The sequence below is a fragment of the Carcharodon carcharias genome, chromosome 5 (genome assembly GCF_017639515.1).
Source record: "Carcharodon carcharias isolate sCarCar2 chromosome 5, sCarCar2.pri, whole genome shotgun sequence".
Taxonomy (NCBI): Eukaryota; Metazoa; Chordata; class Chondrichthyes; order Lamniformes; family Lamnidae; genus Carcharodon; species Carcharodon carcharias.
Window position 1 is genome coordinate 73,830,329 of NC_054471.1, and position 24,666 is coordinate 73,854,994.

Here is a 24,666-nt window from a genome sequence, read left to right on the forward strand (position 1 = left end):
CTTTTGAATTCTTCACTCTGTTTGCCTCACCATTGGCAGTTGTATCTTCAGTCATCTAGGCCCCAAGCACTGGAACTCCCTTCCTAAATCTCACATTCACTCCTTTAAGACAGTCCTTAAAAAATACCTTATTTTGGTCACCTGTCCTAACGCCTCCTCCTTTTGCTTCGTCACTTTTTGTCAGATTGTATTCTTCATGAAGTGTTTTGGAATGTTCTCCCACATTAAAGGCACTATATAAATGCAAGCTGCTGTACATCACCTGTTCAAGTCCTAAAATGGGGTTTGATCCAATTTTATTGTTTCACAGGCATGATTGTTTTCACCTCAGCCTAAGGCCTAATGGGGTGATTTTCCAACCAGTTGAAACAATGGTCAGAAAACTCCAGCAGGTCCAAATTTTCAATATGCACCCTCATTAGTTGAGGCTTCCAATCAGTAGTAAAGCTGGAAACTACTATAAATCCTAGCTGGAGATCGACAGTGCGAGACCACCAGATGCTCAGTGGGGGGGTCGGAAACATTCAAATCAACTGCTTTTTTTTAGGTCTGAAGGGGTTTCGTGACTCCAGCTTAGTATTTCGGAAGTTGTGACAGAGGCTGAGAAAATTGACATTACAGTGAGTGATTTTCAGTGAACTTAATTGGAAAATACCATCATGGATTGATAAGAATTTGCTATTGAGGGATGTGGGCTCTGCCCTAACTTGAGATAGTATGGTCTTTCGCCCAATGCTTTTAAATAAAATATAACCAAGGCAGCTTTGATTGTTGTACTTTATTACTTTAAAAAAAAATGTTATCCAAGTGTGCTTGCCATTGTGCTGCACTCAAAGGCTGGCAAGTTTTTAGTTTTAAGAACAATGGTACATGTACAGGAATTTACATTTGAGGTTTATAAAAGTCTGCTGTGTAGTTTGCCTCCTATTAGAGCTCCAGATTATGAGTAATGTAGACAGCTTCTGCATCTGTCCCACATACTAAATATTCTCCCACAACATCCAAGCTATTCACCGACAGGGTATAAGCTGACAGCAGGTTATCGATATCCACTCTTCCTTTTGCAGCATCCATGGTGAGCCATGCACTGCTCAATGATTGGTTTGAGTTGGCATGGGGAACTGTGCCATTCAATGAGAAGTTTCTTCTACCTAAGAAAATGCAGGAGAAAGAAGTGATGAGAATAATGTTGTGCATTTATTGCAATAAAAGCTTACAGTGCATTTGTTGCTCAATTAACAACAAATTTTCAGAACCATAAATCTTGAACTACAGTCCAACTACCAAGTGTCTCTACAGTTTGGTGCTCCAATACAGCTAAAAGCTTGGTTTGCTGTAAACTCAACGCATTCTATATATTGTCATACCAGCAAAAAAACACATTTTCATCTGGAGACAGCTTGTAATTCAGAGTGATTGAATATAACCTTTAGCTGTCTCTGAGTTGGGAACAATAGCATAGTAGCTGTTATTGGACTAACGATCTGAAGAAATGCATTCAAATCCTATCACAGTAGCTGGAGAATTTAAATTCAGTTAATTAAATACATTTTGGAAATTAAAAACTTACTTTGTTGAAAAACCAATCTGGCTACTAATGTCCTTTAGAGAAATAAATCTGCTGTTCTTACCCAGATTTAGCCGTTATGTGATCCAGGTTGTTATAAGTATGAAGTTTAAAAGGTTATGTTTTGGGACACTTTTTAATTTAGGATGGAATGGAGGGGGTGATGTGATCTGTTCTTAATTCTGCCCAATAACAAGACTACATGCCTTGGTTGTTAAAGAGGGAGCACAGGATGATTTGCTGGGAAGATACAGCAAGATGTTCACACTTGTGGACAATGGCAAGAGTATATATGCTGACTGCGGAGAGACTGTCAGCCTCCAAGTCTCACAGTGAGGTATTAGGATTGTCAGGTTTTATAAATAATTTTAGTTTAAACTGTCAATTTGAATCTAAGCTAGAATGGAGTTGAAGGCCTAGAGGATAGCTAATTGGGTTTTGTATCCAGGTAGAAATGCCAATGTAATTCATGTTGCCGTGGAGTTTGACTTCTATGGACTCTTCCCTTCCCAAAGTCCATGTGGTATCGGGTCACAGGATTTCCTAAGATATTACTGAACCTCATAGACCCATGTCAGTCTGCAAGAATAAGAGAGCAGAGAGATTGAGGCAGCTGGTCCTGTATCTAAGCAGAGAAAATGCTGACTCTATTGTTCATCGCACAGAATGCGGATAGGAGCTCATGCTCAGATTGAAGAGACTAAGTTTGTGAGGATTTAAATGAAGTTGGAAGATTGACCTAGCTTTGGCTAGAAGGAGGAATCTCCAGTGTAACCATCACAGTGAAAGTCAGTTCTGGGATTAACAGTTACCTGGCTGGGAAAAGGAGAAGGAAGCAGGCTACTGGGAGAGGAGAATAGCTTTGGACTTGTTCCGGTAGAATGAAATGTGCACTTAAGGCATAAAGTATAACAGTGGCATGGAATTGTTGGTCGTATTAAAAGTCACACGGGGAGACTTTTCTGGAGTTTATAGTACAAATTGCCTAAAAAATACCGTTTAGTCAATGTTGCCATTGTACATGATTTGGTAGCACCCACTCTCTCTGGCCTCTCTCTGTTGAACTGGGATGTCATGAATGAAGGTTTTCATGGCCAAAGAATGAAGTCACCCTTTCAGATCAGTATATTTCTTCCCATTACTTTCCCCACCCACTTCTGTGTTTTTTTTTTAATAAAACAATCTCTACTCCTTAACATTTGTTTATCTGGGTTGAAATATTTGATTTAACATTCTATCCAATGCCAGAAAGCACCTGCAATTTTAAATCAGTGACTTGGTTCATACCGTGTTGAAGAAAGGAAGGCAGATCAGGAGCCATAACAGAAGCATTCCAATGCCACAGTGATCCGTCCTCAGAGCAGGTAAACACATGATCAGGGTTGGAGGGATGAAAATGAACTTCCCACACTGTTAATAAAGCACAACAAATTTTAAAGAAACTTGCACTCTGCCATTCAACTGAATACACTTACAACAAACAAAATGCAAACAAAACCAAACACAATTGCATGCGGGTTATATGGTATTGATGACTCAGTTTGTTTATGACATGCTCGCCATTGATCTGGAATAGGCATGTCGAGATTACAGCACAGGAGAAGGCCAGTTAGCCCACTGTGGTCAGTGTCAGCTACTCCACTGGACCTGTGAGATATTGCTTAAGGCCAAGTCTAAGAAGGATAAGCCAGAGATAAATCCATTCACTTAGAGTTAAAATCTGGTGAGAAATGGCAGAGGAAATTGTTCCTTTCTATTCATTCATGGGATGTGGGCATCACTGGCTAGGCCAGCACTTATTGTCCATCCCTAATTGCCCTTCTTCAGAGGGCATTTCAGAGTCAACCACATTGCTGTAGGTCTGGAATCACATGCAGGCCAGACCAGGTAAGGACAGCAGATTTCTTTCCCTAAAGGACATGAGTGAACCAGGTGGGTTTTTACAACAGTCGACAATGGTTTCATGGTCATCATTAGACTTTTAATTCCAGATTTTTATTGAATTCAAATTTCACCATCTGCCGTGGCAGGACTTGAAGCCAGGTTGCCAGGGCATTACCCTGGGTCTCTGGATTACTAGACCTTTACTATATTACTATACCACTACGCATACATTTTGGCATATGAAAGATTTAGAGAGAGATGCACACACAAAGTGATCTCCACTGTGTTTAACATTGGCGTGTAATCTGAGGTAAAATGAAACTAAAGGACAGAGATAATTGGATCATGGGACACAGGCTTAATTTAGACCTCATTTTAAAGTCCCTTTCATAACCTCAAGTCATTTTAAGTGGATTTATAGGCAATGAAATATTCTCAGTGTAGTCACTGTTGGAACATAGCAGCCAAATTGAGCACAGCAAGATCCCACAAACAGCATATGAAAACGACCATATAATTTGTTTTGGTGATGCCGGCTGAGGGATACGTATTGGTCAGGACACCGGGAAGAACTCTCCTGCTCTTCAAATAGGGCTGTGGGATTCTTTACATCCACCAGAGGGGGCAGACTGGGTCTTGGTTTAACGTCTCCAACAGTGCAGTGCTCCATTAATACGGCACTGGAGCGACGCTTAAATTATGTGCTCAAGTTTCTGGAGTGGGACTTGAATCCATGACCTTCTGACTCAGGCGAGAAAGCACTACTGAGTTACAACTGATACTTCAAACTTGTCGCATTCAGTAAGGGAGGAGGAGTAAGGGGAGGAGAGGGGGAATAGGAGAGAGGACCCAAATATAGCAACTAATTTACGTACAGTTTAATTATAAATTTAAACATAGGAAATTATATCAGTGAAGTCATCCAAAAACATGTCAGGTTCTACATGCTGGTGACACCCATCTGTACCTCACCACTACTTCTCAATCTCTCCACTGTTCTACTCCAGAAAACCCATTGCCAATCTTTACTCAGTCTTATAATGGTTCACACTGTAAATAAATGTAAGCATATGCCTCCTAACTCTACCACACCACAGTTTAAGTTTTTTTTTAAACATGCGCTCAAGTGAAACCCCAAATAATCTCCTCCACTTGTAAATAATTAAACACAACTGCTATACGATCAACATCCATGACCTCTGTTTTGTCACATTGCTTAGGATACGGAGAGATTTCCTCCAACTAAATATTTGGAGGATCAAAGCCATTGTCATAATTCTACCTCCAAAGCATTGTCCCCCAACTGCAGCTGCCCAAGTTCACCTGTTGCTGAAACCTTCATCATGACTTGGGTTTGATTTGGTTTGACTATTCCAATATTCTCCTGGGTTGCCTTCCATCTTGCATCCTCCATAAACTTGAGCTCATCCAAATCTCTGCTGGCCCTATCCTAATTTACACTAAATCCTGTTCACCCATGACTTCTGTGCTCCCTTACATACACTGGCTCCCTCACTGGCAGTGCCCAGATTTTAAAATACTCATCCTGGTTCTCAAATCACTCCATGGTCTTGTCCCTCCACACCTCTGTAACTCTGCTGGCCTCTGAGACCTCTGTGCTCCTCTAACTTCGGTTTTTTGCTCATCCCTGACTTTAATCCTTCAATGATGACTGCACCTTCAGCTGCCTAGATCCTAAACTCTGGAATTCCCTCCCTAAGCCTCCCCAACTCTACCCCTGTCCTTCGCCTTTAGGATGCTCCTTAAAACATACCTCTTTGACCAAGCTTTTGGCCACTTGTCCTAATGTTATATGTGGTTCAGTGTCAGATTTTGATAATGCTGCTTATCTTGGGATAATTTACCTTAAAAGGTACTATATAATTACAAGTTGCTGTTATAATGGAAAGTTCCATGCAGAAAAGAGTCTTAATATGGCACTAATGCCTGCAGCGTTGCACATGGAGAGCCAAGTTCAGGTTAAGTAGGGTTACAAGGTGGGGGTAATTGAAATCGATTAAAAAGGAGGCTGAGGCTGTGGTTGGGGTGGGGTGGGGTGAGGTGGAGGAGGGGGGGTGCTTGGTGTGTTGGGAGGAGTGGACACAGATGAAAAGGTTTCGGAAGAGGAAAAAGAAGAGTTGGGGAGTAGGTGAGAAGGGGAATTAGATGGGAAAACAAAAGGATGGGAAAAGAGGCCTGAGAGGTTGTGTCTAATCAGATAAGTGATAGTCAGTGCAGGGGCTAGTGGGAGGGCAGTAAGAGGAGGGGAAAGGAAAAGTAAAGGGAGAAGATTGGATTCATGTCACCAAAACAATGCTCAGTAGATTGGGGAGCAGGTGGCCATTCAGCTTGGGTGGTTTGACTCCAATCACAGAGCAGTGAGGAGATTAATAATGTGGGCAATCAACAGACAAATGGGGGAGAATTGGTTGCAATCGCTTGAGTGGGGCTGATGGTGTAGACCATTAGAAACATCTCTGCACTGTTTATAGACATGGGTAGAATCTGCTCTATGTGAGCCAAAGGGCAACAGTAGGATCATGGACAACGGACGGAATTCAAAAAGGAACACTGAGATGAGATGAAGTGATCAGGTCAGTTCTTCAGGAAGTTTGAAGATGAGAATATTAGGGTTATTATGAATGATGCTGTAAGGGATGAACACCAGGATTAGGCCATGCATCGGTGGGATGGGTTAAGGATGCTTCAGCCTCTCGGATCCCCTGGGAATTCAAATGGATTCTTTAATGAACTCCATGTACATTACCTTGGAAGCAGGTCAAAGGATGACTCCCTTAAATAAAACCATTATTAAGCTGCACCAATTGTCATTAATAACTTACCAATGGTAATTGTGTAAGTATTATTATTGGCACCCAAGTGTCAACTTGTAATTAAATAGTCCTTCAAAACTTATTTGTAAATATGACACTTTTAAGTCTGGACAGTACGCTATGTAACACGGAACTGTTGGACAGTGCATATATTCAAGCTGCATATAAGCCTCTTCCTTACCTTAGTTCATTTCACCCTATCAGCATTTCCTTCCATTCCCCTTTCTTCCTCATGCACTTATCTATCTTTTCCTTAAATGCATGTATGGTTTTTATCTCAAATACCCACTGTGGTAGCTAGTTCCACATTCTCACCACTCTCTAAACAAAAGGTACTTCTGAAAATAATTCAGTGAAATGTAAATGCACTTTACTTTACAGCCTGTGTCTCAATTCTGGATTATTGTCCCCACCACTCACCCTATCCCACCCAAAGAGTCTGAAAAATAGGACCTTTAAACCTGCAAGTTTGCCAGCTATCAAAAAAATTGTACTGGAGATTCTGAGCAATTAGGGGGTGGGGAAGATAACAAACAAACATACTTTCTGCAGAATGGGCATCCAGTAAGGAGATGGGTATACTTCCTTGCCTGACATCCCAGATACAGAATGTTCCATCCTGACCACCTGTCGCCACTATGTGCTGCTGGTTTGGATGTCTGTCTACACAGTGCAGCGGCACTCGGTCACCTGTCCTGAGAACAAACAAATAATGGCATTAACAGAAAAAATCAGACAGAGATTAAGTACACACTTCTAATAATTTTTGTGCTACAGCAACCAGATCTGCTAGAGGTCTTAAAAATAATGAAAAGGTTTTATAAGGTGGATGTGGAGAAATGCTTCCATTTGTGGGTGAGAGCAGAACTAGGGGAACATCAATATAAAACAGTCACTAATAAATCCAAAAGGAAACTAAAGAAGAGCTTCTTTACCCAGAGAGTGGGGAACACAGTACTGTACCATTTTCTACATTACATCAGTGACTTCACTGGCTGCAAGTGCTTTGGGACATCTGGAGGTTGTGAAAGGTGTCTTATAAATACAAGTTTGTTTGTGGTTTCTTTTTTCTATGTAAATAGATGACATAGGTTTAACAATCAAATCAATGAAGGGAGCGGTCTGGACATCTATTTATTCTTTAATACAGGATGTGAAATGTTCAATGTGGAAATGTTGGAAACAGGACATTTAAGAACTTTCAAAAGGAAGGTTGCTTTTTCTTTTAAAAAAAAGCAAATAGGGAAAGGAAAGGTAGCCAAATACATGTGCAATGGGCTGAATGGCCTCTTTCTGTATGGTAAAATGTTACGCAAGATGTGGAAAATTTGGAGAAATGTTGCAAAAATATGTTTGACCTTTGCAGCATATTGTCACGCCTCCTGCGCCAGTTGAAGCCCCAGTGATGCGTCTGGCACTGATTGCAGAGGCTGGAAGGCAATGAATTTAAGGATCGGTGGCTTCATCTTTTCACAATGAACAGCAGGCCTCCAAGGTCTAATTATGGAAGCAGGGTGGGAGGTCGGCCTGGGGGTGGGGGGCAGATAGAAACAGATGCTGCTCTATTTCTATAGAATTTCTTGTTCATGCTGGTCTTCCAGTTAATTGAAGAGAAACAACCATATCAGGATAAATGTCCCCTCACCATCACCAAATTTGGTATTCTAAAACTGTCCAATGATGAGTTCCCCTCAAAAGTTAAACTTTTTTTAATGTGATGAACAACCTGCTGTGCATTTCTACTATTTTTATTTTTATGAATATTGCAGATAAAGGGCTCTGAAATGTTTCTACAATTGCAATTATGGATACTTGTAATTTTCTGTTGCAATGTCTTGCATCATCTGTCGAGGTTTTGTGCATATCTATTCCCTATATCTGGTGCAAGCTACAGAGAAAATAGCAATGGCTGAACTTACAAAGAATATATTTGACGGGGTTTATTTCCCGGCTGTCTGAAGTCCCAGATTTTCAACTGTCCGATTGAGTTGACTGTCAAAATTTCTGTAGTTCGCAGGAAAGTGACTGCATTGAGTGAACTGCTGTCAGCATTGTCTGGAAGGAGAAAGGGCAATAAGACTTGGTGTTCAGCTCCATTTTCAAAGAAACAATCTTTAACAAACTCATCTTCCGTTTAGTATAAGTCAATGCAACTGTTGTTCAGCAAAAGTGGCTTGTAAGACAGAGCTATTGGTTGTTGGAAGCCTGCTTTCACTTTGTAAGATTAATGCATTAAGCAGGTATCAGCTGTGGCTCAGTGGGTAGCACTCTCTTCTTCCAAGTCAGGAAGGTTGTGGGTTCAAGCCCTGAGCATAAAACATACACTGACACTCCAAATACTGAGGGAGTGTTGTACTGTCATCGGTGCTGTCTTTCAGATCAGATGTTAAACCAAGGCCATGTCTCTTAAGTGGGCGCAAAAGATGCCATAGCATTAGTCAAAGAGTAAATAAGAGCACTCCAGTGTCCCCCAGCCACCAGTTAAAAACAGATTATCTGGTCATCATCACATTTCTGTTTGTGGGACTTTGCTGTGTACAAGTGAGTATTTTGGTGTCAGTGGAGTGTTTTCACTAATGGTTTCTGATCTCTTCCTGGGTATTCCTAGTCACTGACTTTTGCAACGTGGTTGTTGACTGACTCAAACTTTTCAGCAACCTGTTGTGCAAATATCCCTCTGACATTGATTAAGAACCAATCCAGTTTAATAGAATTTAATTAAAAATTGCTTTCTCCAAATATCTTCCACTCCTGTTTTAAGTTGCTCATCAAAACCTGTCTCTTTGGTTGTCTGTCCTAATATCTGTGACTCATTGTCAAATCTTCCCTGATTATGTTCCTGTGAAATGCTTTGTGACATTTTAACTTTGTTAAAGTTGCCTCACAAGTGCAAATTACTTTCAAAAATATTCTTGTTTTCAGAGAATAAGCAATAGAAGAAATTGAAACAAGTAATGAAGGCCCAGTCCAAGAGGGACTGGGGAGAGCACAAAATACCTCTCTAAAGGTGGTGATCCATAAGAGAGGGACAAAACACTTTAGCATCAACTATCTTTGCCCTATAGGCTTTCACTAGTGAGATGCGAACCTATAAATTTCTAAAGGGGCTCAATAGGGTAGATGCTGATTGTTTCTGCTTGTTGGGGAATCTAAAACAAGAAGGCAGAGTCTCAGGATAAGGGGCCAATCATTTAGGACTGATATGAGGAGAAATTACTTCAAAGGTTTGTAAATCTTTGGAATTCTCTACCTCAGAGGGTTGTGGATGTTCCGTCGTTGAATAGATTTAAGGCTGGGATAGACAGATTTTTGGTCTCTTGGGGAATTAAGGGAAATGGAGAACGGGTGGGAAAGTGGAGTTGAAGCCCAAGATCAGCCATGATCGTAATGAATGGTGGAGCAGGTTGGATGGGCCATTTGGTCTACTCCTGCTCCTATTTTGTGTGTTCTTGAGATGGAAGGTTGAACAACCCAAGAACTTGATTTCTCCTTTTGTGCAAGTTTCTCAGCTAGTACTCCAGTGCAGCACTGAGGGAGTGTTGAAGTTGGTAGTGCCATCTTTCAGGTGAGACATTTAACTGAGCTTTGTTCGCTCTCAGGTAGACATAAAACATCCTACGGCTCTATTTTGAAACACAGCCGGTCAGTTCTCCCTGCTGCGTTAGCCACTATTTATCCCTCAATCAACATCACTATCTGGTCATCATCACATTGTTGTTTGTAGGACTTTGCAGTGCGCAAATTGGCTGCCATGTTTCCAAATTACAACAGTGGCAACACTTCAAAAGTACTTCATTGGCTGTAAAGGGGCATTCTGAGGTCCAGAAAGGCACTGTACAAACACAAGTTCTCCCTTTATCAAGCACAGCCCGAATTCTTTTCATTACACCCACCTATGGTCCGCACCGGTTCCTTTTGGTCAGCTTGGAAATGGTTGATCCGGCCATCCTCCCCGACGGTGATGATCTCAGGGCCATTACAGACCAGGCTGGTACAGGGAGCGCTATCATGGGAATGATAGTGGGCATGGTCCCAGTGCTGGAGTACAGAGAGTGCCTGTGGGGAGGGCAGAAAAAAAATATCAAATGCGTGAATCAGGCCATTGACACCAAGGGACATTAAAAAAAAGACACGGAGCCAACGTGCTTTGATTTAAAGAATGAACTATGCCCATTTTGAAACCATAACAGAAGGGCACCTTTTTACTTCAATAATTGATTTTATTGGACAAAAAGTAAAATCAATTTGCGACATTTAAAAAATAAAAAACAGAAGACTGAACAAACTTTCCTTCTGCTTTAAATTCACAAATTTTTTGGGTATTAATGTAAAACTTTCATAATTAGTATCTTTACCTGGTTGTTCACATGATGACGGAATACAATGACACTCCCTGTAGAGGAAGCGGTGACAATCCTCTCCTGATCCAGAAACTATAGAAGTATGAAAGCATTGTTACTTCCATTATAAGTCAACGTAGGAATTTAGAATGGAAGAAATTTGAAAACAGTGAGTCAAAAAAATTAGAACAGGAATCAGGTGAGCTGCAGACAGTTATATGCAGACACAAATAAAATACGCACACACACTAAGGTAGTGCCCCACATAATCTGGGACCCCTTGCTTTGAATCCCTATAGATATTGTATTGCTGAAAAAAGAATTACGTCTAAGCTTTTTGTCTTGCACCCATCAGGACACTCAAGAATACCAATATAAGGGTAAAACAACAATTTATGCTGTGTGTGAAGAGAGTGCTGATTGGTTGGCAAGTGGCATTGCCATGGAGAATGCACTACTGATGGTGACTGATGGTTAAGCATTGTTTGAAATTTAAACCAGGCAGCTTGACCCTGACTGGGGAAGGCATTGCCCTGAAGAATGAGTCAGTGAATGCTTAAAACTTATTTTGTTTAGCTGAAACAAGTGCAATTTGTGTACATGTTCTGTCTGCAAGAACAGGGCCCAGTGTACATTATATGTAGCTTCCAGTATAAGCAAATTCGCCACACTGTGAGCCCGACTGACATTCTTAAATTGGTAATGCTTAACATGTTAAAGCTTATTTAGCAAATGTTGTCCAACCGCAGAATCACATCTAATGTTAGACACTGTGTTTTGAGTTTTGCAAGTACAGGTTGGTTGAATACGGTCTGTACCTTGCCCATTGCGGCTGGGACATGCTCTTTGATATGATCCACCAGTCTTTGGGACATACGGCCTACATACCTAGCATCACACTGGCACTGAAATTCACATAACATATTACTCGTGTGTGAAGGGTAGAATGTCTTTTTGGCTTGACAGCAGCATCCTATTAGTGACAAATACCACTCATGTTGCTACTACATAGTAGCAGTGTGAAACAGCTAGCTTGACCTGTTGCTCAAATTTTTAAGATACCTAGGTAGACTGGGCACTTTTCAAAAGTGATGGCCTAAGGCCTGTTCGTGAATTTGCGTGACACAGGGAAATCCCCAATGTTTCTACATTTTAAATAATTAAACTTACTAATGGTGAATCTACTTTAAAAATTATTTCACAGGATGTGAGCATCGCTGGCAAGGTCAACAGCTGTTGCCCATCCCTAATTGCCCTTGAGAAGGTGGTGATGAGCCATCTTCTTGAATCACTGTGTCCATCTGGTTTTCTTTAGTGGGTTGGTAGAACTGAGTATCTAGCTGGGCCATTTCAGAGGGCAGTTAAAAGTCAACTACGTTGCTGTGGGTCTGGAGTTTTTTTAAAAATTCATTCATGGGACGTGGGCTTCGCTGGTTGGGCCATCATTTATTGCCCATCCCTAATTGCCCTTGAGAAGGTGGTGGGTGAGCTGCCTTCTTGAACATCTGCAGTCCCTGTGGTGTAGCCACACCCACAGTGCTATTAGGGAGGGAGTTCCAGGATTGTAACCCAGTGGCAGTGAAGGAACGACGATATATTTCCAAGTCAGGATGGTGTGTGGCTTGGAGGGGAACTTCCAGGTGGTGGTGGTGATCCCATGTGTTTGCTGCCCTTGTCCTTCTAGATGGCAGTGGTAATGGGTTTGGAAGGTGCTGCCTAAAGAGGCTTGGTGAGGTCCTGCAGTACATCTTGTAGATGGTACACACTGCTGTCCCTGTGCATCAGTGGTGGAGGGAGTAAACGTTTGTGGATCAGGTGTCAATCAAGCAGACTGCTTTGTCCTGGATGGTGTCAAGCTTCGTGAGTGTTGTGGGAGCTGCATTCCTCTAGCCAAGTGGAGGGTATTCCATCAAACCCCTGACTTGTAGATGGTGGACAGGCTTTGGGGAGTCAGAAGGCATGTTGCTCGCTGCAGGATTCCTTGCCTCTGACCTGCTCTTGTTAACATAGTATTTATAGTGCTAGTCTAGTTCAGTTTCTAGTCAATGGTAACTCCCAGGATGTTGATTGTGGGGGATTCAGTTATGGTAATGACATTGAATCTCAAGGGGTGATGGTTAGATTCTCTCTTGTTGGAGATGGTCACTGCAATTGTGTGGCGCGAATGTTACTTGTAGTTATGCCAGGTCATGCATGGCAGGTTTCCTTCCCTAAAGGACATTGATGAACCAGATAGATTTTTCTGACAATCGATGATAGATTTATGGTTACCATTATTGAGACTAGTCTTAATGCATTAATTCCTTTAATTGAATTTAAATTCCACCGGCTGCTGTGTTCAGATTTGAACCAGTGTCCTCAGAGCGTTAGTTTCCCCTTTGTCCAGCAGCATCATTGCTGCTCATGTCCCTGCTGGAATTCAGAGGGCTGATGTACTGTACTGGAAAACAGTTAGGCAACTTAATTTTAGCAGTGATCTGTCCCAGATTTAACACAGAACTTGCCATAGGGATCAAACATTTTCCTTTGCCATTAGAGATTTGATGCACTTTTTGCATATTGAGGGACATTAAAAGCCAGGTTTTCAAAATTGACAAAAATAGGAGTTTTATGGATAGTTTAAAAAAAAGGAAAGATAATCGGTTACATACTTAATAGCACCTGAAATTCAATTCAACAAATTTGGAAGAGTGTGAGTGTGTGTGTGTGTGTGTGTGTGTGTGTGTGTGTGTGTGTGTGCGTGTGTGTGTGTGTGTGTGTGTGTGTGTGTGTGTGTGTGGTGAAACCTCGCCAAGACTATCTGCTTTAAGAAGCTGGCTAGGCTACAGATCTCCTTACAAGCCCGTTCATCATGCTGCATGCTGTGGGCAGAGCTTGTTTTGCTGGAATGTGGGTGGTGGCCTGAAATTATGGCAACATTTAAATCAGCATATGGTGATGCCACTATTCACAGCATTTTTATTGTTCATCCCTAATTGCCCTTCAGAAGGTGGTGGTGAGCCGCCTTCCTGAATCGCTGCAGTCCATGTGCAGCCCATATTGCACTGCTGTAAGGGACTGGGAGTGACTTTACACACGTAATAGGTAAATGTCCTCCACTCACCAGATGGCAGGTGGGATTTGGGGGTTGGGAAAAAGGAGGGGTGGAGTTGGTGCAGAGGAGGTCTTCTGGAATGTTACCAAGGAGTGGGGGCTTCAATTGCATGGAGGGATCTGGACTGTTCTCCTTGGAGACAGAAGGCACAGGGGTTAGGCAACCTAAGAGATTTATGAGCTAATGAGGGTTTTGATAAGAGAGAATTCTTTCCCCCTATTTACTCTATCAAATGGGTTAATAATCAGGGGCCATAATTCAAAATATTTGGAAAAATATCTGGAGGAGAAATATTTTCACTCAGAATTGTCAGGATCTACCTGAAAAGGCAGTGGAAGCTGATCCATAAATAATTTTAAAAGGGACTTTTCAGGTTCATGACAATGAGGAACTTGCAGGCGTTATAGACAAAAAGCAGGGATTTGGGGTGAGCACAACTGATCCTTTGAAGAGTCACAGGCAAGACAGGCCAAATGGCCTCCTTGTGTATTGCAAGTTTCTAGCAGTAAACTAAAACTAAAAAGTCCTGTCCAATGGTGTCAGCACTCATCTCGTTATCTTAATTCCACATTAATACAATTCTTCCTGTGATAATTCAACACAAGAATATACCATAACAAAAACAGAATTACCTGGAAAAACTCAGCAGGTCTGGCAGCATCGGCGGAGAAGAAAAGAGTTGACGTTTCGAGTCCTCATGACCCTTCGACAGAACTTGAGTTCATGAGGACTCGAAACGTCAACTCTTTTCTTCTCCGCCGATGCTGCCAGACCTGCTGAGTTTTTCCAGGTAATTCTGTTTTCGTTTTTGTTTTGGATTTCCAGCATCCGCAGTTTTTTTGTTTTTATCTCAAGAATATACCATGTTGCATACAACTTAATCCTGATTACATGCATATTATTGCAGCAGTGTTTGAAATGAAGTCCAAAGCCAGGAGTTAGGATATGTGCAAGGTGGGTTGCATGGTCTTATTCAAGCTTGACCACTGCTTCACAGTTACCTGTAGATCCATGACATCACCATTGTGGTTGATTTCACATAAGGGCTTAGTGTCCTCCATGAATAGCTGATCTGTTTCAGTGCCTTCCATATCAACTGTTTTCCAAAGGCACACTTTGTTCTGCTACATGGGACAATATGAGACAAAAACATTGTTCATTACAGGGACTTCAAAAAACAAGACCTGTTTCAATTACAGCGCTCTACAAGCTTGGAGTGAGCTACTTAATCTGAACTGGGAGTGTGGAACTGAAGGAGATGACTATAAAGTTAATAACCATCTAGTGAGAGGCAAGAGATGAATGTACTAGAACATAATAAAGGATTTTAGAATCTCATACCAAGGAGGTGGTCATTTGGCCCATTGTGCCTGTGCTGGCTTTTTGATAAAGCTATCCAATTAGTCCCACTCTCTGTTCTTTCCACATAGCCTTGCACATTTTCCTTTTTCAAATATTTATCCAATATCCTTTTGGAAGTTCCTACTGTATTGAATCTGTATCCACTACCTTTTCAGGCAGTGCATTCCAGATCCTGCCTTACTGCATAAAAAAGTCTCATCTCCCTTCCAGCTCTTTGGCAAACATATTAAATCGATATCAAGTTACTGACTCTCCTGCAACTGGAAACAGTTTATCTTTATTTACTTGTCAAAGCCTTACATAACCTTGAATACCTTGACTAAATCTTCCCGTAACATTGAGCTTTAACAAGAACAATCTCAGGTTCTCTAGAATCCCACATAAATGAGGGCTTCCAACCCTGGTACTATTCTATTAAATTCCTCTGCACCCTGGTCAAGGTCTTCACATACTTCCTAAGGTGCAGCACCCAAAGTTGGGCACAATAGGCCTCCAGCTGAGGCCTAACCAGTGATTTATAAAATGCTTAGTATGACTTCCTAGCTATTACATAGAATTTATAAAACAAAAACAGGCCACTTGGGCCAGCATGTGGATGCCCGTGTTTAAGCTCCACATGAACCTCCTCCTGAACACTTCTTCATCTAACCTTATCAGCCTTTCTATTCCTTTATTCCTGTTTCTCCTCGTTTCCCCTTAAATGCATCAATATTAGTCACCTCAATCATTTCCTGTGGGAGCAAATTCCACATTCCAACGTCTCTTTTAAAAGACGACTTTTATTGGGTTTTCCACTCAGTCTTCTCTTTTCAAGACGGAGCAGCCCCAGCCTGACCAACCTTTCCTGATAGGTATGGCCTCTCAGTTCTGGTGACATTCTAGTAAATCTTTTTTTGCACCTCATCCAGCCTCTATATCATTTTTACAATGCGGAGACCAGAACTTTGCACAGTACTCCAAGTGTGGTTTAATCAAGGTTATATACAAGTTTAAGATAACTTCTTTTCAATTCTATCCCTCTAGAAATGAACCCCAGTGCTGTTTTTTTTTGAGGCCTTATTAATCAATTGGTGATTTGTGTTTCTGTGTCCCAAGATCTTTTTGCTCCTCTACCTTAGTCAGATACCAATTTTCTAACGAGTATCTGGCTTCCTTATTCTTTCTACCTAAGTATACCACCTGACACATTTGTATTGAGGTTCATTTGCCAATTATATGGTCATTCTGCAAGTTTGTTAATGTCTCCCTGGATTTTGTCACTACCTTCCAATTTGGAGTCATCTTCCCATTTTTGAAATTGTATTTCCAATTCTTGATTCAAATGATTTATACAAGTTCTAAACAACAGTGATCCCAGCATCAGCAACACCACTTCCCATATTTTGCTGATCTGAGGAGCTTCCTTTAGCCACAACTCTCTTTTGTTTTGTAGTCAGCTTGGTATACATTCAGCGAAGATCTTAACACATCTTCCAAACTTTTGCATTTCATGCATTTATAAAGCCAAGGATATGAAAAACATCTTTCACCAGGTTCACTCCAGCCCATGGACATCCTTCCCCTCCCATCTCTTAGGTCCACTACTCCCCCCAACCAGTCCAATTCCTCCCGCTCCCTCCCCTTCGCCACTTCCTTCTATCCAGCTCTTTCCCTTATTCCCCCTAACGGCTGAAGGCATTGATCTCCCACCCACAGCACCCAGCTTCCTCTCCCCCCTCTCCCGAGCTCCTTCTCCCTCCCCCCGCAGCTCCCTCAACACCCTAATCCCCCTAAACCTCATCTCCTTCCCTCACCCCTGAGGTTTACTCCCTCCCCCACCCAGCACCATCACCTCCCCGAGTTCATTATCCCTTCCTTATAACCCCACTCCTCGCGAGCTCCTTCTCCCTCAGAACACCCCCAAGCTTCTAGTCTCTCCCTTTCCCCCCACATCTGTCTCACCACCCCCACAAGCTTCTTCTCCCACCCGTCACCCTCATTCCCCGGTCCGCCTCCCTCATTCTCCCCACCCGTCTCCCTTATCACCCGCCCGTCTCCTCTCTCACTTCCTCCCCCTCTCTCACTTCCTTCCCATTCCCCTCTCTCACTCCCTCCCCCCCCTTTCACTTCCTCCCCCTCCCCCCTCACTTCCTCCCTCTCTCTCACGTAACCCCCGTCTCCCCTCTCTCACGTAACCCCCGTCTCCCCTCTCTCACGTAACCCCCGTCTCCCCTCTCTCACGTAACCCCCGTCTCCCCTCTCTCACGTAACCCCCGTCTCCCCTCTCTCACGTAACCCCCGTCTCCCCTCTCTCACGTAACCCCCGTCTCCCCTCTCTCACGTAACCCCCGTCTCCCCCTTCTCACGTAACCCCCGTCTCCCCCTTCTCACGTAACCCCCGTCTCCCCCTTCTCACGTAACCCCCGTCTCCCCCCTCTCACATAACCCCCGTCTCCCCCCTCTCACATAACCCCCGTCTCCCCCCTCGCACATAACCCCGTCTCCCCCCTCGCACATAACCCCCGTCTCCCCCCTCGCACATAACCCCCGTCTCCCCCCTCTCACATAACCCCCGTCTCCCCCCTCTCACATAACCCCCGTCTCCCCCCTCTCACATAACCCCCGTCTCCCCCCTCTCACATAACCCCCGTCTCCCCCCTCTCTCCTCTCCCCCGTCTCCCCCCTCTCTCCTCTCCCCCGTCTCCCCCCTCTCTCCTCTCCCCCGTCTCCCCCCTCTCTCCTCTCCCCCGTCTCCCCCCTCTCTCCTCTCCCCCGTCTCCCCCCTCTCCCTACCCCTCGTCTCCCCTCTCCCTCCTCCCCGTCTCCCCTCTCCCCTCTCCCTCCTCCCCGTCTCCCCTCTCTCTCCCCCTCCACCCGTCTCTCCTCTCTCTCCCCCTCCACCCGTCTCTCCCACACCCCCACTTTTATTCCCCCCTCCCCCCACCCCTACCTCCCCTCTCTCCCCCCGTCTCCCACCTCCCCTCTCTCCCCCCCCGCCCACCTCCCCTCTCTCTCCCCCTCCCCCATCAGCCATCTCTCCCCGTCCCCCATCAGCCATCTCTCCCCCTCCCCCATCAGCCATCTCTCCCCCTCCCCCATCAGCCATCTCTCCCCCTCCCCCATCAGCCATCTCTCCCCCTCCCCCATCAGCCATCTCTCCCCCTCCCCCATCAGCCATCTCTCCCCCTCCCCCATCAGCCATCTCTCCCCCTCCCCCATCAGCCATCTCTCCCCCTCCCCATCAGCCATCTCTCCCCCTCCCCCATCAGCCATCTCTCCCCCTCCCCCATCAGCCATCTCTCCCCCTCCCCATCAGCCATCTCTCCCCCTCCCCATCAGCCATCTCTCCCCCTCCCCCATCCCCCCTCTCTCCCTCCCACTCTTCCTCTCCCCTTTTCTCCTCCCTCTCCCCTCCCCTTTTCTCCTCCTCAACCTCCACCTCCCCTCTTTTCCCTGCCCCTCTTCTCCCCCTCCCCTCCCCGCTTCTCCCCCCGCCTCCCCCTCCCCACTTCTCCCCCGCCTCCCCCTCCCCACTTCGCCCCCTCGCCTCCCCCTCCTCACTTCGCCCCCCGCCTCCCCCTCCCCACTTCGCCCCCCCGCCTCCCCCTCCCCACTTCGCCCCCCCGCCTCCCCCTCCCCACTTCGCCCCCCCGCCTCCCCCTCCCCACTTCTCCCCCCGCCTCCCTCTCCCCACTTCTCCCCCCGCCTCCCTCTCCCCACTTCTCCCCCCGCCTTCCCCTCCCCACTTCTCCCCCCGCCTCCCCCTCCCCACTTCTCCCCCCGCCTCCCCCTCCCCACTTCTCCCCCCGCCTCCCTCTCCCCACTTCTCCCCCCGCCTTCCCCTTCCCCCCTTCTCCCCCCCTACTCCCCGCCGCCTCCGCCCTCCCCCTTCTCCCCCCAACCTCCGCCCCCCCCTACTCCCCGCCGCCTCCGCCTGCCCCCTTCTCCCCCCCACCTCTGCCCCCCCTTCTCCACCCGCCTCCGCCTCCCCTCAGCTGCCCCCTCCCCCACCTCTCTTCTCCCCTCTTCTCCCCCTCCCCCGCCCCTCTTCTCCCCCGCCTCCCCCTCCCATCCCTTCTTCTCCCTCGCCTCCCCCACCTCCTTTCCCCCGCCTCCCCCTCCCCTCCCTTCTTCTCCCCCGCTTTCCCCTCCCCCCCTTCTTCTCCCCCGCCTCCCCTCCCCTCCCTTCTTCTCCCCCGCCTCCCCCTCCCCTCCCTTCTTCTCCCCCGCCTCCCCCTCCCCTGCCTTCTTCTCCCCCGCCTCCCCCTCCCCTCCCTTTTTCTCCCCCGCCTCCCCCTCCCCTCCCTTCTTCTCCCTCGCCTCTGCCTCCCCTCCCTTCTTCTCCCTCGCCTCTGCCTCCCCCTCTCCCCCCCGCCTCCCCTTCTCCCTCCCCCTACCTCCCCCTTCTCCCCCCCACCTTCGCCTCCCCCCCCACCTCCTTCCTCCCCCCGCCTCCCCACCACCTCCACCTCCCCCCACCCCCGTCTGCCCCCACCTCCACCTCCCCGACCCCCGTCTGCCCCCACCTCCGCCACCCCCACGACACCCCCCCGTCTCCCCCTGCACACCCCCCACGTCTGCCCCTGCACACCCCCCACGTCTGCCCCTGCACACCCCCCACGTCTGCCCCTGCACACCCCCCACGTCTGCCCCTGCACACACCCCCCCACGTCTGCCCCTGCACACACCTCCCACGTCTTCCCCTGCACACCCCCCAACCACGTCTCCCCCTGCACACCCCCCAACCACGTCTCCCCCTGCACACCGCCGCCCCCACGTCTTCCCCTGCACACCTCCCCCCCCAACGTCTCCCCCTGCACACCGCCCCCCCCACGTCTCCCCCTGCACACCGCCCCCCCCACGTCTCCCCCTGCACACCGCCCTCCCCCACGTCTCCCCCTGCACACCGCCCTCCCCCACGTCTCCCCCTGCACACCGCCCTCCCCCACGTCTCCCCCTGCACACCGCCCTCCCCCACGTCTCCCCCTGCACACCGCCCTCCCCCACGTCTCCCCCTGCACACCGCCCTCCCCCACGTCTCCCCCTGCACACCGCCCTCCCCCACGTCTCCCCCTGCACACCGCCCTCCCCCACGTCTCCCCCTGCACACCGCCATCCCCCACGTCTCCCCCTGCACACCGCCCCCCCCACGTCTCCCCCTGCACACCGCCCCCCCCCACGTCTCCCCCTGCACACCGCTCCCCCCACGTCTCCCCCTGCACACCGCTCCCCCCACGTCTCCCCCTGCACACCGCTCCCCCCACGTCTCCCCCTGCACACCGCTCCCCCCACGTCTCCCCCTGCACACCGCTCCCCCCACGTCTCCCCCTGCACACCGCTCCCCCCACGTCTCCCCCTGCACACCGCTCCCCCCACGTCTCCCCCTGCACACCGCTCCCCCCACGTCTCCCCCTGCACACCGCTCCCCCCACGTCTCCCCCTGCACACCGCTCCCCCCACGTCTCCCCCTGCACACCGCTCCCCCCACGTCTCCCCCTGCACACCGCTCCCCCCACGTCTCCCCCTGCACACCGCTCCCCCCACGTCTCCCCCTGCACACCGCTCCCCCCACGTCTCCCCCTGCACACCGCTCCCCCCACGTCTCCCCCTGCACACCGCTCCCCCCACGTCTCCCCCTGCACACCGCTCCCCCCACGTCTCCCCCTGCACACCGCTCCCCCCACGTCTCCCCCTGCACACCGCTCCCCCCACGTCTCCCCCTGCACACCGCTCCCCCCACGTCTCCCCCTGCACACCGCTCCCCCCACGTCTCCCCCTGCACACCGCTCCCCCCACGTCTCCCCCTGCACACCGCTCCCCCCACGTCTCCCCCTGCACACCGCTCCCCCCACGTCTCCCCTGCACACCGCCCCCCCCACGTCTCCCCCTGCACCGCCCCCCCCCACGTCTCCCCCTGCACCGCCCCCCCCCCACGTCTCCCCCTGCACACCGCTCCCCCCACGTCTCCCCCTGCACACCACCCCCCCACGTCTCCCTCTGCACACCACCCCCCTACGTCTCCCCCTGCACACCCCCCCTGTCTCCCCCTGCACACCCCCCCCGTCTCCCCCTGCGCACGCACACCCCCCCCGTCTCCCCCTGCGCACACACCCCCCCCCGTCTCCCCCTGCGCACACACCCCCCCGTCTCCCCCTGCACACCACCCCCCCCACGTCTCCCCCTGCACACCACCCCCCCACGTCTCCCCCTGCACACCACCCCCCCACGTCTCCCCCTGCACACCGCCCTCCCCCACGTCTCCCCCTGCACACCGCTCCCCCCACGTCTCCCCCTGCACACCGCTCCCCCCACGTCTCCCCCTGCACACCGCTCCCCCCACGTCTCCCCCTGCACACCGCTCCCCCCACGTCTCCCCCTGCACACCGCTCCCCCCACGTCTCCCCCTGCACACCGCTCCCCCCACGTCTCCCCCTGCACACCGCTCCCCCCACGTCTCCCCCTGCACACCGCTCCCCCCACGTCTCCCCCTGCACACCGCTCCCCCCACGTCTCCCCCTGCACACCGCCCCCCCCACGTCTCCCCCTGCACACCGCCCCCCCCACGTCTCCCCCTGCACCGCCCCCCCCATGTCTCCCCCTGCACACCGCTCCCCCCACGTCTCCCCCTGCACACCACCCCCCCACGTCTCCCCCTGCACACCACCCCCCTACGTCTCCCCCTGCACACCCCCCCCGTCTCCCCCTGCACACCCCCCCCACGTCTCCCCCTGCGCACCCCCCCCACGTCTCCCCCTGCGCACACACCCCCCCACGTCTCCCCCTGCGCACACACCCCCCCCCCCACGTCTCCCCCTGCACACCACCCCCCCCACGTCTCCCCCTGCACACCACCCCCCCACGTCTCCCCCTGTACACCCCCCCCCCACGTCTCCCCCTGTACACCACACCCCTGTCTCCCCCTGCACACCCCCCGCACGTCTCCCCCTGCACACCCCCCCCACGTCTCCCCCTGCACACCCCCCCCACGTCTCCCCCTGCACACCCCCCCCACGTCTCCCCCTGCACACCCCCCCCCACGTCTCCCCCTCCCCCCCGCTCCATATCTCCCCCCCCCCCCCCCGCTCCATATCTCCCTCCCCCCCCCCGCTCCATATCTCCCTCCCCCCCCACCCCGCTCCATATCTCCCTCCCCATCTCCATTCCTTTCTCCCCATTTGTCTGTCTCCTTGTTTGCTGAGCTGCATGGATCCATCCCCCTCTCTCTATTTCATCGCCTCCCAGCTCCCGCTCCGCTCCGCTCACCTCAGCGTCCCATGATCCGGTGGCGAAGCATTCGGGAAGCTGCAGACTGGAGCCGGACGCCGGCCGCCAGCGGACCCGGCTGATCTTCTGCGAGACGTACTTTCCTTCCATGACAGCGGATAAATGCCGCGACCCCGGGGCGGTTAACTTCCGGGTGAAGAGGGACAACTTCCTTGTGAAGACAAACCACTTCCGGATCAGTCCCCGGCTGTTTGGTGGAGTTATTGTTGTGGGTTGTTGCTGTTTAATTTAAAACCTTAATCCATGGGGCTAAGCGGTGAGTGACATCGATTCACACCATTAGCGTGAGTATAAAGTCCACTATTGATGGGGAGCACTTTGGTGCCTGAGTCACAAAGTTGTGGGTTTAAATCCCACTCCAGAGACTCGAACGCAGTAATCCAGGCTGATACTCCGGTGCCGGACTCGGGGAGTGCCGCATTGTCGGAGGTGCTGTCTTTCTGATAAAATGTTCATCTGCTGCTCTCTCAGATGAACATAAAATATCCGACTGCACTCTTCGATGAAGAGCCGGGAGTTCTCTCCGGTGTCTTGGCCAATATTTATCCTTCAATCAACATCACCAAAAAAAAAATCAGATTATCTGGTTATGATCTCATTGCTATTTGTGGGACATTGCTGTGTGCAAATTGGCTGCAACATTTCCTACCTTACAGCAGTGAGTAACCTTTTTGTAAGGTTGTCTATAAAGTCACTTTGTGATGTCCTAAGGTGCTAACGGTGCTATATATCTTTCTTTTAGTATTTGTAATATCTATTTTGGTGCCTGTGTAATTATGTTATTAGTTTAAAACTGTAAGATCTTAATGCAAATTCTATCGGTTTGTATATTGATTAATAGACCTTTGTAGTGTTAGACTCTGTGTAATATCCATTACAATTAGTGTCAGCTCTGGCTCTGATGGTTATCACACTCATGACTTGAGCACATAATCCAGGCTGTACCGAGGGATTGTTTCACTGTTGGAGGTGCAGTCCTTTATATAAGACAAGAAAGCATCTTTCTGATGAGATTGACACCCTGTGGCACTGTTCAGTTAAGAGCAGGGAAATTCACTCTTTGTCCAATCCAATATTTATCTCTGAACCAACAACAACAGATTATTCAATTCCTCTACTGTTCGGGATGTGCTATATGCAGGTTGGCTGCTGTATTTACTTACAAAACAACAGTGATTACACTTTAGAAGTATTCACTTGGTTTGTAAAATGCTCTGGGATGTACCAAGGAAGTAAAAGTTGCTATATAACTGTAATTTTGATCTGAGTGTAATTTCTAGGAAATTCCCCACTCCTGATTTTAAATTGACAGATGTGAAGTTTTCTGGTTTCTCCTGAATAATCAATAATTAATCCAAAGACATAAAGCTTGAAAGAGCTTTGGGAATTCTGTAATTTTCTCGTCCATTTGTTTTAATCACAATTTAGCATAAGTTAATTTATTTTATTTAAACATTACTTCAAGTTTAATTTATCCAAATTTCTAGCAGTTGATATGCAACTGAAAGGATGATACAAAGATTGGCCAGGTGGTTAACAGAGAAGTTGAGTGTCTTGTACTACAGGAAGATATAGACGGATGGTCAAATGGGCAGATAAGTGGCAGATGGAATTTAACCCTGAAAAGTGTGAGGTGATACACATTGAAAGGAGTAATTTGACAAGGAAGTATTCAATGAATGGCATGGCACTAGGAAGTTCTGAGGAACAAAGGGACCTTGGCGTGTATGTCCATAGATCTCTGAAGGCAGTGGGGCATGTTATTGGGGTGGTGAAAAAGGCATATGGGACACTTGCCTTTATCAATCGAGGCATAGATTACAAAAGTAGGGAGGTGATGTTGGAGTTGTGTAGAACCTTGGTGAGGCCGCAGCTGGGGTACTGTGTGCCCCACATTAAAGGAAGGTCATCACATTATAGGAAGGACGTGATTGCACGGGAGGGGGTGCAGAGGAGATTCACCAGGATGTTGCCTGGGATGAAATATTTAAGTTATGAAGAGAGGTTGGATAGGCTTGGGTTGTTTTCATTGGAGCAGAGAAGACTGAGGGGCGACCTGATCGAGGTATACAAGATTATGAGGGGCATGGACAGGGTGGATAGGGAGCAGCTGTTCCCCTTAGTTGAAGGGTCAGTCACAAGGAGGCATGAGTTCAAGGTGAGAGGCAGGAGGTTTAGGGGGGATGTAAGGAAAAGCTTTTTTACGCAGAGGGTGGTGACAGTCTGGAATGCACTGCCTGGGAAGGTGGTGGAGGTGGGTTGCTGCATATCCTTTAAAAAGTACCTGGATGAGCACTTGGCACGTCATAACATTCAAGGGTA

The 24,666-nt window shown here is 48.4% G+C and overlaps 2 protein-coding genes across 6 annotated transcripts in view; one reads left to right on the forward strand and one right to left on the reverse strand.

Annotated features, from left to right (window-relative positions):
- Positions 1–763: 763 nt before the first annotated feature.
- On the reverse strand, positions 764–22,463 carry nup43 (nucleoporin 43). The gene is made up of 8 exons (XM_041187659.1): positions 22,324–22,463; positions 14,721–14,843; positions 10,641–10,718; positions 10,179–10,341; positions 8,205–8,340; positions 6,829–6,980; positions 2,855–2,977; positions 764–1,151 (listed from the first exon to the last, which is right to left on the reverse strand). Exons 1-8 carry the CDS (start codon positions 22,432–22,434, stop codon positions 928–930), a joined length of 1,110 nt encoding a protein of 369 aa, XP_041043593.1. The 5' UTR covers positions 22,435–22,463; the 3' UTR covers positions 764–927.
- An 18-nt stretch (positions 22,464–22,481) lies between these two features.
- shprh (SNF2 histone linker PHD RING helicase) overlaps positions 22,482–24,666 on the forward strand; it is a 102,448-nt gene continuing 100,263 nt past the window's right edge. For 4 of the 5 annotated variants that reach the window (XM_041187660.1, XM_041187662.1, XM_041187663.1 and 1 more), the window contains exon 1: positions 22,513–22,628. The gene's annotated coding sequence lies outside the window, so the exon portion shown is untranslated. Of the gene's footprint in view, positions 22,629–24,666 lie in introns of all 5 variants that reach the window. The other variant, XM_041187661.1, reaches the window with a different exon arrangement.